The sequence below is a fragment of the Trichoderma virens genome (assembly GCF_000170995.1).
Source record: "Trichoderma virens Gv29-8 chromosome Unknown TRIVIscaffold_87, whole genome shotgun sequence".
Classification (NCBI taxonomy): domain Eukaryota; kingdom Fungi; phylum Ascomycota; class Sordariomycetes; order Hypocreales; family Hypocreaceae; genus Trichoderma; species Trichoderma virens.
Window position 1 is genome coordinate 380642 of NW_014013662.1, and position 14829 is coordinate 395470.

At 47.0% G+C, this 14829-nt stretch overlaps 4 protein-coding genes across 4 annotated transcripts; 3 read left to right on the forward strand and 1 right to left on the reverse strand.

Moving 5' to 3' along the window:
* Positions 1-2041: 2041 nt before the first annotated feature.
* TRIVIDRAFT_44835 (uncharacterized protein) lies at positions 2042-3106 on the forward strand (the record flags this gene model as incomplete). The annotated part of the gene is made up of 1 exon (XM_014096678.1): positions 2042-3106. A coding segment is annotated over one exon (1065 nt), but the record flags the coding sequence as incomplete, so codon positions are not given.
* A 2407-nt stretch (positions 3107-5513) lies between these two features.
* TRIVIDRAFT_44752 (uncharacterized protein) lies at positions 5514-6347 on the forward strand (the record flags this gene model as incomplete). The annotated part of the gene is made up of 1 exon (XM_014096679.1): positions 5514-6347. One exon carries the CDS (start codon positions 5514-5516, stop codon positions 6345-6347), a length of 834 nt encoding a protein of 277 aa, XP_013952154.1.
* Positions 6348-8352: 2005 nt separating this feature from the next.
* TRIVIDRAFT_136338 (uncharacterized protein) lies at positions 8353-9120 on the reverse strand (the record flags this gene model as incomplete). The annotated part of the gene is made up of 1 exon (XM_014096680.1): positions 8353-9120. A coding segment is annotated over one exon (768 nt), but the record flags the coding sequence as incomplete, so codon positions are not given.
* An 803-nt stretch (positions 9121-9923) lies between these two features.
* Positions 9924-11519, forward strand: TRIVIDRAFT_226079 (uncharacterized protein; the record flags this gene model as incomplete). Its single annotated transcript, XM_014096681.1, has 5 exons — positions 9924-10126; positions 10208-10463; positions 10536-10598; positions 10653-10967; positions 11019-11519. 5 exons carry the CDS (start codon positions 9924-9926, stop codon positions 11517-11519), a joined length of 1338 nt encoding a protein of 445 aa, XP_013952156.1.
* Between the last annotated feature and the right edge of the window lie 3310 nt (positions 11520-14829).

Consider the following 14829-nt stretch of genomic DNA (forward strand, 5'->3'; position numbering starts at 1 on the left):
TCTTTTGGCTGAATTTAGCGCATTTATCCAGAGTGTGCCTACCTGTAGGTAGATGCAGCGATGGTTGAAAGTTTTACTTGGCTGATTATGACATGGATACAGTGGTGAGGTGAGACATCTACAAACATGGAAAACACCAAGTGAATTTACATGCGATATCAGTACAAAAAGCAATAACTAGGAATAAAGCATGGTATTATTTTATTCTGGCCGCACACCACCTATGAAAATGTCACTCAAATCTCACCCAACTGCTGTTATTGCCAAATGATGCATCCCATCCAGTCCAATAGTGCGAAACACTAAGAGGAGCTGATCGACTCCTTTGCAGGAAACCAACCAATCGAATCCAGGTCACCAGACGTGATCTCAGCAAGGCAGAACCCTCCCCTCCTCGCCTTGCATAATCTGTATGGCATGCTGCTGCATAGCCACAGCCCGCCCGTATCAGCCTCACTTGTTCTTCGTTCATCTCAGTCGTATCGTCGAAGCCCTCTTTCTTTCCTTTTCTTTTTGTTATTTATCAAAGCGAACTGTTTTTCGCAAATCATTGGCTTCCATGCGCTCGTCTTTTTGCTGTGCCGCCGTTGCTCATACGTGCTTTGGTACATGCACTCTTTGGGGGAGTGATACTTTCGGATAGCTACATAACATAGCTTCAATAGCTGCTGTGTTTGCCTATGGATCCTTTCTCGTCGCTAAACTTGGCGCGGTCAACGATTCAATTAATCGACTGGAGCTCGAAATTGCTGTCGGGAGCATATGAGATATACCATTCTCCGGATGGCCAGACCAGAGACGATGCTGAGCTGGGCGAGAGGACGGCGATTCTTCGTAGACTGGCATTTGGGTTAGCAAATAGATCGTCTAACCATGTCGACGAAAGCAAATGCCAGCCACTCCCAAGCCAGCCTATTGCTGCGTCGGATGTCGGCGATGATTCCCTTGAAGGAGAGAAAGAAAAGACCACTAATCCCGTGCAGGAGAAGGAAAAGACACCTCAGGAAGACGACCCCAGCGATGTGATGATTCAGCTTCCCCATCATGAGGACGACGACAAACCGTTGGGATCCGGCAACAAACTAGAAGTCGACCAAGCATACAAAAAGCTCCAAAAGCTAACTTCTAAAATGAAGTCCGACGCAAAGGCCTTTGCCGCCGAAGACGTTCCGCGCAGCGAGCAAGAACAAAATCTCCAGCGAGTAGCCATGGGATGCGACGACATCGCGAAGCGGCTCGAGGCCACGCTGAAGCAGCTCCGTGTCGATCCCAAGAACACAAAGTTTCGCAAGATTTCGAGTTTTCGTCAGGCCTTTGTCAAGATATGTAGTCAAAAGAAGATTGATATGATGGAAAAGACGTTGGACAAGTATCGGACGGACTTGATTCTTCAACTCTCGGTGATTATGAGGTAAGGTTCCAATTGTAACATTTTGACATAGGCTAATCAGTGTGTAGCGATCAGCAGTCAAGCGTTGTTAGAGAACTTCGCACCCTTCGAGATGCCAGCAATCGTCTTAGCTCAGCATACGAAGAGCACCTCGACAACATCTCAAAGTCGTTTAGGTTAATCCAAACTCAAGCAACCAAAGACGCCCATCTGCGTCGACAAAATCCAGAAGCTCATAAGACATATGACGATGACGATGAAACCGAAGGGAAACGATTCAGCCTCTTCTCATTACACAAATCCCACGGACCGTCTAGCAAAGGCGGACCCTCGCAGAGCCAGAACAGTCTTGCTGTTGATGACGAAACTCCGCAAGCGTTCCAGTACCTGGCAGAGACACTCCGTTCTCTAGTCTCAACAGCAACGGATGTTGCCATTGCACAGCGAGTTCTAGGCGGCCTGCACTTCAAGACCATGACAATGCGCATAGAAAGCGTCGCTGAAGCATACACAGACACTTACGAATGGATCTTCAAGCCCCGCTGGGCCAAGGAGGCAAAAGGCATCAAAGTGCGCTTCTCTGAGTGGCTCACCGAAAAGGACGGCATCTTTTGGGTTTCAGGCAAACCAGGATCTGGAAAATCGACACTCATGAAGTTTCTCTGCGACCACCGTCGCACAGGCGAAGCGCTTGTCAATTGGGCGCGGCCCCTGAGTCCAGTCATGTCGACACACTTCTTCTGGAGCTCGGGAACAACGATGCAGAAATCACAAGAGGGCCTTCTCCGATCGCTACTCTACGACGTCTTTAAGAAGTCACCCAAGATCATGAAAATGGTCTGCCCGCAGCGCTGGGAAGCTTCTAGGAGAGGTGAAGGCGATCTGGAGCCATGGACACTGTCAGAGCTGCGCAGAACTTTGGCTAATCTTGCGACTTGTGATGGGCTCGGCTATAAATTCTGCTTCTTCATTGATGGACTTGACGAGTACGAGGGAGATCACTCCGAGATCATCGCCATGCTACGCTCGCTGGCTACTTCGCCACATATCAAGCTTTGCGTGTCCAGTCGCCCATGGAACGTCTTTGAGGATGAGTATGGGAGGTTCACTGACAGAAAATTGTATCTCCAGGATTTGACGAGCCAAGATATACGTCACTATGTTCGCAGAAAGCTGGAAGAGCATCCAAACTGGCAGGTTCTCCCGTCTGAGGAGCCCCTATACAAAAGTCTCCTAGAAGAAGTAACCACAAAAGCCCAGGGGGTGTTCTTGTGGGTATATCTCGTCATCCGCTCTTTATACGAAGGCCTTACAAACGGCGATTCTCTTCCTGCGCTTGAACGAAGAACTCGCGATCTACCTGCAGATCTTGAGTCCTTCTTCAAGCACATGCTCGACTCCGTAGACTCGTTCTACCACGTGCAAATGGTGCGAACGTTTCAAGTAGCCATGGGTTCGACATGTCCTTTACCGCTGATGATCTACTCCTTCCTCGACGAAGATTTCGAGAATCAAAATTTCGCGCTCCAGATCCCAGTCAAGCAAATGCCGATGCTCGAGGTAGTTCGTCGCCATGAACAACTGCGAAGACGCCTCAACGGGCGATGCAAGGGCCTCCTGGAAGTCTGCCGCGACAACAACGAAGGGCCGTACATGGGCCACCGCGTCGATTTCTTGCATCGAACTGTACGAGATTTTTTACGAACCAAGGAGATGAGCGACTTTCTCGCGGAAAAGTCTGGAGACCATGGAGGGCCAAGCACGCTCGTGTTCAAGAGCTTCGTGCCTCTCATCAAGTCCATCCCGTGGGAAGAAATCGATGTGTCCGAGGGCGGCTCGCTATCGAGAATGTTGGGCGATGCAATCCACTATGCCTATAAAGCGGAGCTGGAATCAGGAGAATCCCAGGTCGAGCTGCTCGACGACCTCCACCGCACGCTCAAATTCTACGCAACAACTACTGGCAAGCCCATCCCATGGTATTGGAACTGCTACACATCGTCTGGCGATGGCACTGGCTATGCTCCGTGCCAGACGTTTCTCGAGTTTGCCATCCAAAATGGCCTGTGTTTGTACGTCCGGGACCAGCTACACCGCGAATATCAGCCTCTCAATGCTCAGCAGCCTCTCCTCCACTGTGCAATAGCTCATTCGCCGGGTTATACTATTAAGGAGCCGGATTTAACGCCCATGGTCCGTCTTCTCCTTGAAGAGAGACAATCATCCACATCAGAGCTACTAAACGGGGATGCTTGGAGCTCCTTTATTATGGCCTTTGAAAAGATTCTGATGGACGAAGACAACTCGCTTCAAATAGCTCTCCTGGCACCACACAGACTGGGCATCATCGAGCTGCTGCTCACCCACGGAGCAGACCCAAACGTTCACTGGAAAGACTCCATCTCCGTATGGCACCATCTTCTGGTAGCCATAGCGTCCTCTCCTCTCCCGCCCTGTCCCACGATCATTCAGATTTCCAAATCATTCCTCTCTGCCGGCGCGAGTCTGTCAGGACCCAATTGGAACACCTCGGATGCATTTACCGAGATATTCTTGGAGCAATGCAGCAATGACGACACCACAACTGATACGGCTCGCTTGGACTTTCTGACCCAGATATGCTGTCTTCTGATTTCGCACGGTATGGAACTCAAGACGATGCATAGGCTTCTTATTCAGCGGAGGCTCCCCTCGAGATTGTCAGCGTCGATATTGACGGCCGTAGACCAACAAAAGCTAGACAAGAGAGTGAAGAGCCAGGCATTGGTAAATGGGTCACAGAGTTGGACATGGACTTCGTGGCTTGGTCTGCTATGGTAACAAGATGATGTCGTAAGAAGACAGAAAGAGGAATTTGGCAACATAGGTAGGGTGGGGTATTGTATATTAGATATGACAGCAGTCATCTCAAGCAGTAACGTGCATGGCATCGGATGCGTTAGTGTCACAGTAGTCCAGAGGACCGAAATGAGCGTCAGCCTTTTATGTATGTGTGTTGTGTCGCGGCATGCTGGGTAAATATAGTTGTCAAACCTTTAGTCTGGCCATTGAACCTCTTTTCGCAAGGACTTGATGGTGGCTCATACAGTAGATAGTAGGTACGAATAAAACTAGTTGTAGGTAGGTACCTGTATCTACATGTACTACTCATTCATAGCTGGAGTCAACCTCACCGTATGCAGGGAGCCTACCCTTATTTCAGGGACCCACGAGACCAGGTAGCAACCCTTCAGGTCATTGTCTCTCTGATAAGTAAATATTATATAAGCCATCTTGGGTCTGACTTTCTTCAACTATAAGTACCTAGGGAGGATAGAGGAAAGCTTCTGTACCAAAGTACATAGGTTTACGCTCTTCACATACCTAGGTCCGGAAAGCTCGTATCAAGAGCCTATACCTGAGACATAGGCGCGAGTAAGCGGTGTCCGTGAGAATCAGTGGTCATGGGAGCGTCTTACCCATCCTAGCCTTATTAGTTCATATCAAAAGTCCTGAATCAGCAAGCGGTACTCCGTACGGCACGCAGAACGTTCCAAGACTAAGAACCGGATACGTTAGACAACGTTTGTAAGGTGAGGAAGGCTGCTGTTACCACTAGCTGCTAAAATTGGGAAATGACCAGCCTTTGTTTATGGATTTCATTAACAAATATCTCACACGACACTAAATAAAGTGTTCTTCTCGCCACTAGCTGATACAAAAAGATTCACGCTAAAGATCGATCCTTGTTAACTTGACAGGTAGGCCTATGGTGAACCCAATAGGTATTATTTTATCTCTGACCTCTAAGCCTTTTCAGTAAGATAATGCAGTCATAGCTCTTAAATTGCACTCTATGTTATTTCTCACGCAATAGATACTATCTTATAAGATCCTAGCTAATTCATTATTTAAGTAAAATATTAGTAATATCACTTGACGTTCGGGTTAGTAATCTCCCCGAATGAGTTCTTCCGCAGCTCCGTTTTGGCAATGCTGGTACGGAATTGTATACAAGTTGCGATGTTAATACTGTTTATATAAGTCAGGTATGTCGTTTGAAATAGTATTCACATACTCGAACTATTTAGTAAAGTCTTGTTTATACATAACTAGCTATACTGCTCCTTACCACCAAGTTATCATGGCTAGACTTACGGTCCTTATTACTGGTTGCACAAAGGGGGGTATCGGGTATTCACTGGCCAAAGAATTTGCCACTCGAGGCTATCACGTTTATGCTAGCGCACGCCGCATTACAGCTATGGACGATCTGGTCAATGTACCAAACATCACTGCTATCGCCTTGGATGTAACTAAGCGCGATTCGCTTCTCCAAGCTCACGCCCAGATTGCTCGTGAGTCCAATGGCAAGCTCGACATCCTTTACCATAATGCCGGGTACCGCACCCTCGGTATGGCTATCGAAACTTCCCGTGAGGAAGCCTTTAAGATGTTCAATACCAATCTGTTGGGTATTGTGGAGATGAACACAATTTTCGCTGAGCTTATCATAGCCTCAAAAGGCAAGATTGTATTCACAGGCTCAGTCTCAGGTTATACACCACATCCTACACAGTCTGTCTACAACGCATCGAAATCTGCAGTTCAGCTATACGCTAGAACATTGCGAACGGAGATGAAGCCTTTTGGAGTGCGCGTCATTTTTGTTCAAACCGCTGGTGTTAAGACTGGAATGTCCATCGAACGTCTCACTATAGCTCCCAGCTCATATTACAAATATCTTGAGGCCAAGATAGATACCGCTTGGGCAAGCTTTGAGGCTGATGCCTTGGATCCCGACATCTATGCGAGAACTGTGGTCACAAAAATTATCAAAAATGACCCCCCGAATACTATCTGGTGTGGGAGTGGTGCATTTACTGTCTGGTTAATCGAAACCCTTGGCGCACATTGGGTATATGAACTTGTATTCTCGAAAATGTTTGGGTTAGATACGGTTAGAGTTGCGGCCTAATCTAAAGAACAGCCTTTTTAAATATAAGATTAATGTTATTTTTAAATGCTCGCCTTCTTTGCTTGTGCAGTGATTGAGATACTTAAAGCGTCCATCCAAATAATTATAGGATGTTTATATTTACTAGAACACGAGTTGACCAAAGGTTGAATGCGTTTTTAGATGAGAAAGCGGTAAGGCATTCTGCCAGGTTTGCCTTGGCCATATGCCCAGACGTAGGTGATGGCTACACATATAAAGCTTGGCCTTTTCCTCTCCTAGCCTGCCCAATCTCAATTCGCTTCTTAGTTTTCAACGCAAACACTGGGATTCTGTCTTTTCTGAATTATATCAATAACCATATTTACAGGTACTGAGGTAATTGCATAGCTATACTCCTCAACGTACCATTTCGCTCACCTTCAGACGGTACATGACGCTGCGGCCATCGTACCGAACATCGTAGATTGTCGCACCCTCGCGTGGGCTGAAGGCGGCACCCAAAAACGTCAATGTTAACCCTCCTGTCCCGCCTCTGCATCTCAACCGCCGCTACGACTTTACCCCGACGGAGTAAGAATCTCCGATGGCCAGTGATCGGAGTGCGGAGCTAGCACCCCGGTCTAATGAGGCCCGTGTCGGAGATGCGGAGTCCGCCGGGGGTTAAACTTGAAGGGCGGAGAAGTTGTTGGTTAACGCACCGCATCATTTATAGCGGTTACGTAGATACACATTGCAATGCGACTTGCATGTATCCAGACATGAGTATTTCACATATCATCTTTGGCAACACTTTCATCTGTATTCGCGTTACGGAAAAATTACATGGCTCCTGAAGCATCCCTCGCCGCTACCACAGCGACACGCGACGACCTTTGCTCAGCGTGGGAGTTGGAGGTATCGTCGGTGATTCCCTTGACCCATTCGTTGTTATTGCCAGTACGGATACAACCAACACTGGTAGCGTCGACATACTATGAAATTGTAGAATTATGTAGGCGCGAAAAGCTCTGGGTCCACGTTGATGGTGCCTACGGCGCTTCAGCGTTACTATCCAAGAAGTAAAATCGGGGTGCTGGATACATGTAGAGAATCCCCAGTTCTATTACAGAGCATCAACAGTAAATTCAATACTATCGGCTGCAGAGTCCTTGTCTTAGTTCCTTTCTATGGACTACCAGCTTAGTTAAGTATAAAAAGGTCTTCTCTTAGGCTATTCGTACCTGCATATCTAACTAACTAATACCTAGTATAGACTATTATTACTACTACTTACCTAGCCAACCTTAACTCCTAACTTTAACTTCTTTAGCTTACAACTTCGATCCGCTCCGATAATAACCCTTATTCTCAGCACGCCACTTACTTTATCCTCTCCCAGAGCTTCGAAGCTTTGTCGCAATGCCTTTTGCCAAGTACTGCCTTATTCCAGTCGCTGTCTCCAATTTTCCTTTCTGTCCCATCGTTCATGTAATTACTGTAAGTCGCTGCTTGACCCCCGTCTAGACGCCACCTGCTTATACCAATTGAAGCCCATCCAAAGACGAGATGCCGCCTAGAGAAAGGAACGCACAGCCTCCGCCACCACCGAAGAGTGCGATCCGTATGACATCTCAAGCCACTGGCCTAGCCATCACTAATTGGAGGGTGTTGACAGAAGATCCGCAAACTTCTTCTCGTCGCCAGCCTGCCCTTGTCTCGAGACCACCGATCCTGGAGAATGGGATGGTGGCTTCCACACGCTTTAGTACTAACGGCTTGGAGAGAAGCTTTGAGTCTAGCGCAGAGAAAAGCACCCATTCAGTCGTTGAACCTGGCTTGGTATTCAAGAGTTGCTGATAAGAAGAATTTAGAGGCTTCCCACAGCACTTGCAAATGCATGTATACTACCATACTAACAACACAATTTCCCGCCAATATCTCGGTCCTTCTTAGCTTTAATCTTTTTCCTCACAGCGAACTGCATCTGACAGGCCAGTATAATAACGAGCGCGAGGATCCATAGCAGCACGACAATTCCGCAAAGAACAACCACAGCGATAGCCAACCCCCAGAACCCTCGAGCAAGTGCGCGCTGGTTCACATCAACCGCTAATGCCACTTGCATACCGGATAAGGCGAGGGACAAGACTGCGAACGCAGTAATGAAAACTGTGATGTAGTCCCTGAAATACTGACCGGCCGTCCACCTTGTCTCGTGATAATACCACCAAATTTTTCTCCGTTTCATTCCCACCACTGACACCGGCCGCACGAGCCGGGTCGCAAGGTGGAGGCGAGATAGCCGGAGTTGCCCATAGTGATATCTCTCCGTGACGGCGGCATCGGGGAGAGTTCGAAAGGTGCGGATGAAAGTTTCGAAATCAACCCCATCAATGCCTTCGGGAACCAAGTTCGCCTGCCGGGCCAGGGCGAAGTCCGAGGGGTGTCGAATCAGCCAGGAATAGGAACGCAAGAAGCCAATGGCGGATTTAGTCAGATCCGAACAATGTGCTAGTGAGATTGATGCTGGAGACGGAGAACTTGGTACGGTTGACAATCCAATCAATTGCTGATCCCAGACAGCGCTGCAGAGCAGCCAATTGGGGATTGGTTTGACATAAAAGACATCTTCGTGCCACACTAGGTGGAGTCCAGGGTCCTCTATTATCACGACTTTCCTAGTTTTGCTAAATAGCTGGTGTAAGGCGTTAATGTGGGAGCCTGACTTCCTGGAAAACAACCACAAGTGAGGGGCGAGTTGGTCAAGGACTGAAGCTTGTAGCTCGGACTGGATGTACGATCGAATCTTTTCTCCATCAGAGTTTAAGTTCGGTGCTGAATGGCTAGAGATTATTTACCCCTGCCCCGACTGCGGACCGGTGAGCGAGATGGCGGATGCTTACTCACCCTATTGCATACCCTGTCAATGTTTTGATGCAAACGGCTTGATTAACAAGATTGTCGGGCGGGCGCACTCCAGTAAGGTCTAAAGTTGCCTGCTGTTGCTCAGCTGAAGTTGAAGGCTGCTCGATGCTACTTCGCGAGTGGGCTATGTTCATGGCGGAGACAAGATATCTAAAACTCTTCTGGCCTAGAACTCACGGAATGAATTTTCCACGAGAGGGGCGGTGCCTAAAGGATGTTCTAGATATTTCTAATGAAACTTGGCGGTGTGGCATTTATACCGAAGGCTTTGCTGTGACTGCGGCTCGCAGGCGAAGGCGGCTGAACCCGCAATCTGCCTTGCGGTCTGAGCCGGGCTTCAGCCTCAAATGATCAGCGCCACCGGGGAATGATTGGCTGGCATGTTCCGACTGCTCAAGGCATGATGCCCCTGGGAGGCGGCAGAGTCACTCATTCAATGAATATTGAGACAGGGGTATTCCACAATGTGGTAATTATAGCTTCCCAACAGGGCTCTGCTGGATTTTTCCTTTCCTCCACGTACTTTTTCTTTCCTTTCCTCCTCCAAGCGTCTAATCTCATACGTACGGCAGCGGCTAGGCTCTGCACTGCTCTTCTCCTATCCTTCCTCTACCTGACTATCTACGGTGCCCCTCGGTGATCCTACTGCTTCCCTCACTCTTCCTACAAACGGGTCTGACTGGTGGCCCGATGAACGACCAAAAATCATCTCCAAGCGGAGGTCGCCTGCGAAAGTGGGCATGGAGAATTATTTTTATTACTCCTTTCTTGTTCTTCGGCGGCTACTTTTTCGTTTTACCCATCGCCGTTCCTTCTCGATCGGAGATGACTCCTCATCTACGAAATGGCCTATTGCCAGTTGAGACGAAGACGCCACTCAAACCGGTCGCTGAGTAAGTGTGACAATGCTTCTATCCACATCCAGCCACCTAAAGTATCGGTAAGGGAGATGTTCTGATAGGCCAAATCTCTAGCGTGATATTTGTTCATGGACTTGGATCCTTTCCAGACTCTACTTGGCATAAGCCGTTTCCCGGGAAGAAAACGAAATATCCTGAAGGGGTTCACTGGATTCGAGATCTTCTGCCAGCGGATGTCCCCGACGCGCGCCTTCTGTGGTTCAATTATGATTCTACAACGTATCACGATGCGCCTCAAAAGTCCCTCGAAACTATTGGCGGCGAGCTATTGTTCTCAATAGAACACTGGAGAGCTAACGATACCGAGGGGGTAGGTAACAGCCTAATAACAAGATCCTCGAGGAATCTTCTTGGAATAATCAGCTCACTCATACGTGATTAGCAGCAGAATGATTACCCAATCATCTTTGTCTGCCACTCCTATGGGGGTCTCGTTGTCAAAGAGGTGAGAAACTGACATATGCCATCGCGGAAGCAATCACTCAATGAAAGGACTTAGGCGCTACGACTAGCATCCATCAAGGCCAACGAAACCAACAGCAACCCACTTCAACCCATATGGGGAACCATTTTTCTCGGGGTTCCTCATGCTGGCACGGAGGACTCGTGGTATACTTATCAGTTTGCAAAATTTCTTTCCTCCATTGGATCCAACCCGGACATATTCGTGCCACTGGCTCGAGACTCGAAGGATTTAGCCAAGCTCCATGAGGATTTTATGAAGAACTATGCGCATGTGAAGAAAGTGAACTTCTTCGAGACTCGAAGGCAGGTCATTTTTAAGCCTCTAGGCCGATTTTCCCCGACTAGGATGGTAATAAATCTTGCCCTTTTAGACAAGCCTATAATAGCTAACGTTGAATAGATTGTTCCAAGAACATCAGCAACTTTTAATGGCACCAATACAGAGAACCATTCTCTCGATTACGACCACAGCGGGCTCAACAAATACAACAACGTCTCGGATGAGGGCTATGTCAAAGTTGTGTCCGTTCTGAATAACATGACACGAAGCATTACTGAAGAGGAGTACAAGAGTGGCCTACGCAAGGCAGGTGTCGAAGAATCATGGTCTCAAATCTCGCGGGGCTTGAAATCCCACCGATGCAACACTAAGCAATGCCGAAACGAGCTCTATTCTGCTTGGAGCCACATTCTTACGGATAGGGTCCTTCAACACGAGAGGCAGTGGGCGAGCACTGAGGAGTGGATTGCGGAGATGGAAGATGGTTGGTGGAAGACGACTTATTCATGGGTGTTTTATTTTCACTATGTCTTGACTTATCCACCAACAGAGGAAGAGCGGATTCGAAGAAGCTTGGACCGGGATCGAAGCAGATGCGACTATGATCTGTGGTATTACTAAGCTTAGCTTGTAACTGCTTTATTTCATAGCAGGAGTCTTGCTATTAGGGCTATACTTTCTACTATAGAAAAATTCTCCAAGTTTATCTCTTTCCCTTGCATATCCCTATTCATCTTATCTACAATAAGTTGATCCATAAATATTTTTATCTGTAGAGGGGGTAGAACTCTGTAAAGCCATAGTAGCCATCAGAGTAACGAACCGGGTCCCTATACGATAGACGCGCGTAGTTTATGACTTAATCTCTTGAAAAGGAAGGTATTTTATTTCCAAATTAGGATTATTCTACTCTTCTAGCTTTAATCATCATCATTCACTCAATTGAAGTAATTTCTAGATAGCAGGAAGTACCACCTTATTTGAAGATTCTAGGAATGCGACAACTTCTTGGCAGAGCCAACCTGAATTTCGCGGAACATGGGATATCCTGTCTACATGCCTTGCCACGCTTCTGCTTTGTACTTGGACAGCCGTTCATCTCAACATCCCAGTCCCTGAAAAACTAAAAGAACAGAAATGGAGGAAGCTCCGCTGGATACTTGTTGGCCTCCTCGCCTCGGAAATGGTACGTCGCCCAAACGGACCATCCGCATATGGATAGCTGCCTTCGAAACCAACCAAGGGCTGTTCTAGGCTATTGTCACTGCGTGAATTCAATACAGATCTTCTGAAATGTTGCTCAAGACCATGAGAAAAGCTTTCGAACAGCCTACCCCACCAACGACGTGGCAGACAACAAAATCGCTGCTGACCGACATTTGGGCATTTATCCGTCGAATCCCAAGATCGCTACGTCGATGGGGTTCTGAAACCATAGAATCTATTCGCAACCTTCTCAGATCCTCTCCTCCATAGTCGATAGAAATGAGTGTCTATGGAGATGAAGGCAAGATGATGATCAAGGCAACACATATTCTCCTCAACACCGCTTGGCTTGGATACTAATGTCGTCCTACCATAGTTATATAAGACCAAGTCCGTCAAGGAGGAGTCTGATAGCACCATATACGCTAAGGACCCCACGGACTTCAAAAAAAAACCCACAGATGTCGAGGCCACAGATGTCGAAGATCACACAGAGAACAAAAGACCCTAATGATCCCAAGGTCAACAAAGTCGCCAAGGCTTCCAAAAGGCTATACGAATAGGTAGACAGAAACTCATAGCTTGTGCGCCGTAATGGGCGGCTTCGCTGTCGCGATGTGACAATTCCAGCGAGACTTTGTCCCAGGCTCGCCGCGCTCTCAGATCCTGTCTGTCGACGACCTGGCCAATAGCTCGATGCCAGCCAGAAGGAGAGCGCGAGATATCTGCAGATACAGCTGCCTACTGATAAGATTTGGGACCTTGCTATGAGTGAATTATTACTTTTGTTTTTACGATTTTTCTAATTGTTGGGTGCTGTATTGAATTGTTTCATATATGGATCCCAGAGTTTTTGATGATCCGTCATGGGTGGATTTCTTGCCGCATAACAATTAGACTCACGGAACGGCCGCGAGTCAAAGGTTTCATCAGCAGAAGGTCACTTGGTTTTTTCAATCTAGTTAATACCTAAATCCATCTCGCTTTAATAATTGTGCGAGCAACTATCGGATACGTCGAGTTATACAACATGATAATTAACGGTTCCCTATAGACGAAATCATCAGTTGCTAAACAACAAAAGCACAGAACCCACTTCCGCGTACCTAGTCATGCAACGCTTTCGCTGCAAGTTACCATAGAATTCTTTATAAAAAAAAAAAGAAAGAAAGAAAGAAAGAAAGAAATTGGACAATCTCATTGATCCAAAAGTAAATTCGACAGAAATTGCAAAAAGAAATGCCCACTATCAGAGTCGAACTGATCACCTTGTCATGTCAAGTATTTACTAGTGACACGCTATACCGCTTAGCCAAGCGGGCAAAGAGCTGTTGATATTTTATTTCGGCGCTAGTGAATTTTATAAACCCACAGTGACCGCATTCCGAACTGAATTTGAATGAATTGATGAAGATCGATATTGGTTATACTTTCATCTTATCAGGCCCTCAAATGCGATTCTCACAGATATAAAATATATATTCAGGCTTTATTGCTGCCAGTCTGGGGTTGTCCACTGTTCAGTTCGCTCAGTAATGGGCGAGGTCTATAACATCACCACACTCTTCAGGATCATCCGATCCATCTCAGGACTGCCATCTTTCCCATGCATCATATTTCTCCGTAAGTATATCGAAGGTTTGTCCAGTTTCGAGCTCGCAGCCAGATTTTCTTCTCATGTCCGTGGTGATGGTGTAATAATCCTCCAATTGGTAGACTCATCGGAGCCCGTCATGCCAAATCTACTGATTTTGGAGGATTCCTTGAGAGAACGTCTATTGACACAAATCATCTTCTGTGAATCTTGAGAGAATCGTAAGTGAAGCATAAGTGAATCGTTATTTTAGGACCGTTGATCCGTTATAGCTATTCGTTTCGGGCTTCAAATTGCGCAGCTCGCGCATCTGTTCCAATTTTGGCAAATTCAAGGCGGCTCGGCTGCAATGATGCAGGATGCCATGTTTATGATCGTATTGTGAGGAAATCTGTAGCACGATATGTGAAGGCAGAAGAATTTCTAACTCCGTGATCAATGGTTAATGCCGATTAGTCCAATAGCGCCTTCACTTGAATGTCAAGGGTGAGGTCTTCATCAGCGCAATCTACCAATGTTGTACTGTGATCCTCATTAAGGAATGCCCGTCGAAACCTGGTTGGATAGGGTACCCTGCCAATCTCAAGAACTCTCTCCGACGGGGCATGTTGGAAATGTGGCGAAAAGAAGTACCGTAATGTTAACCATCGGTCTAGCTCTTCAGCCCTCTAGTGTTGACTGTTTAGTGTGACTGTCACATATATGTTCCCCATCCACAACGTTATCAGTATCATAGAGGCTCCATCGTGCTCAAGCTCGAGTTCAACTTCATAATTTCTTATGGGCAAGAGACCTGCTTGGATAGTTTCGCGGCGTCTGTTTCAACAGCGTTGATTTGATGAGCTTGAAGCGTCTTGGAGGAAGTAGCCCCTATCCAGAGGAAGGCGAACGGCAATCAGAAAATTCATTGTTTCCAGGAGTATTCTCTCGAGATTCGAAATTTTCGTTTCGTAAACCTGTTTTTGGAGACTCTGTGGTGAAGTTGTTAGGGATATACCTGCACTGTCTACACTATACCTTGCTCCTCTAAAGTTGTGATAGACTGACCTGTGTAGTTCCTCTCTGACTAGTACATTGAAATGCGTAGAACTGCACACTCTCTGATTTCCTGTGTGTAGTGGATCCTGTATA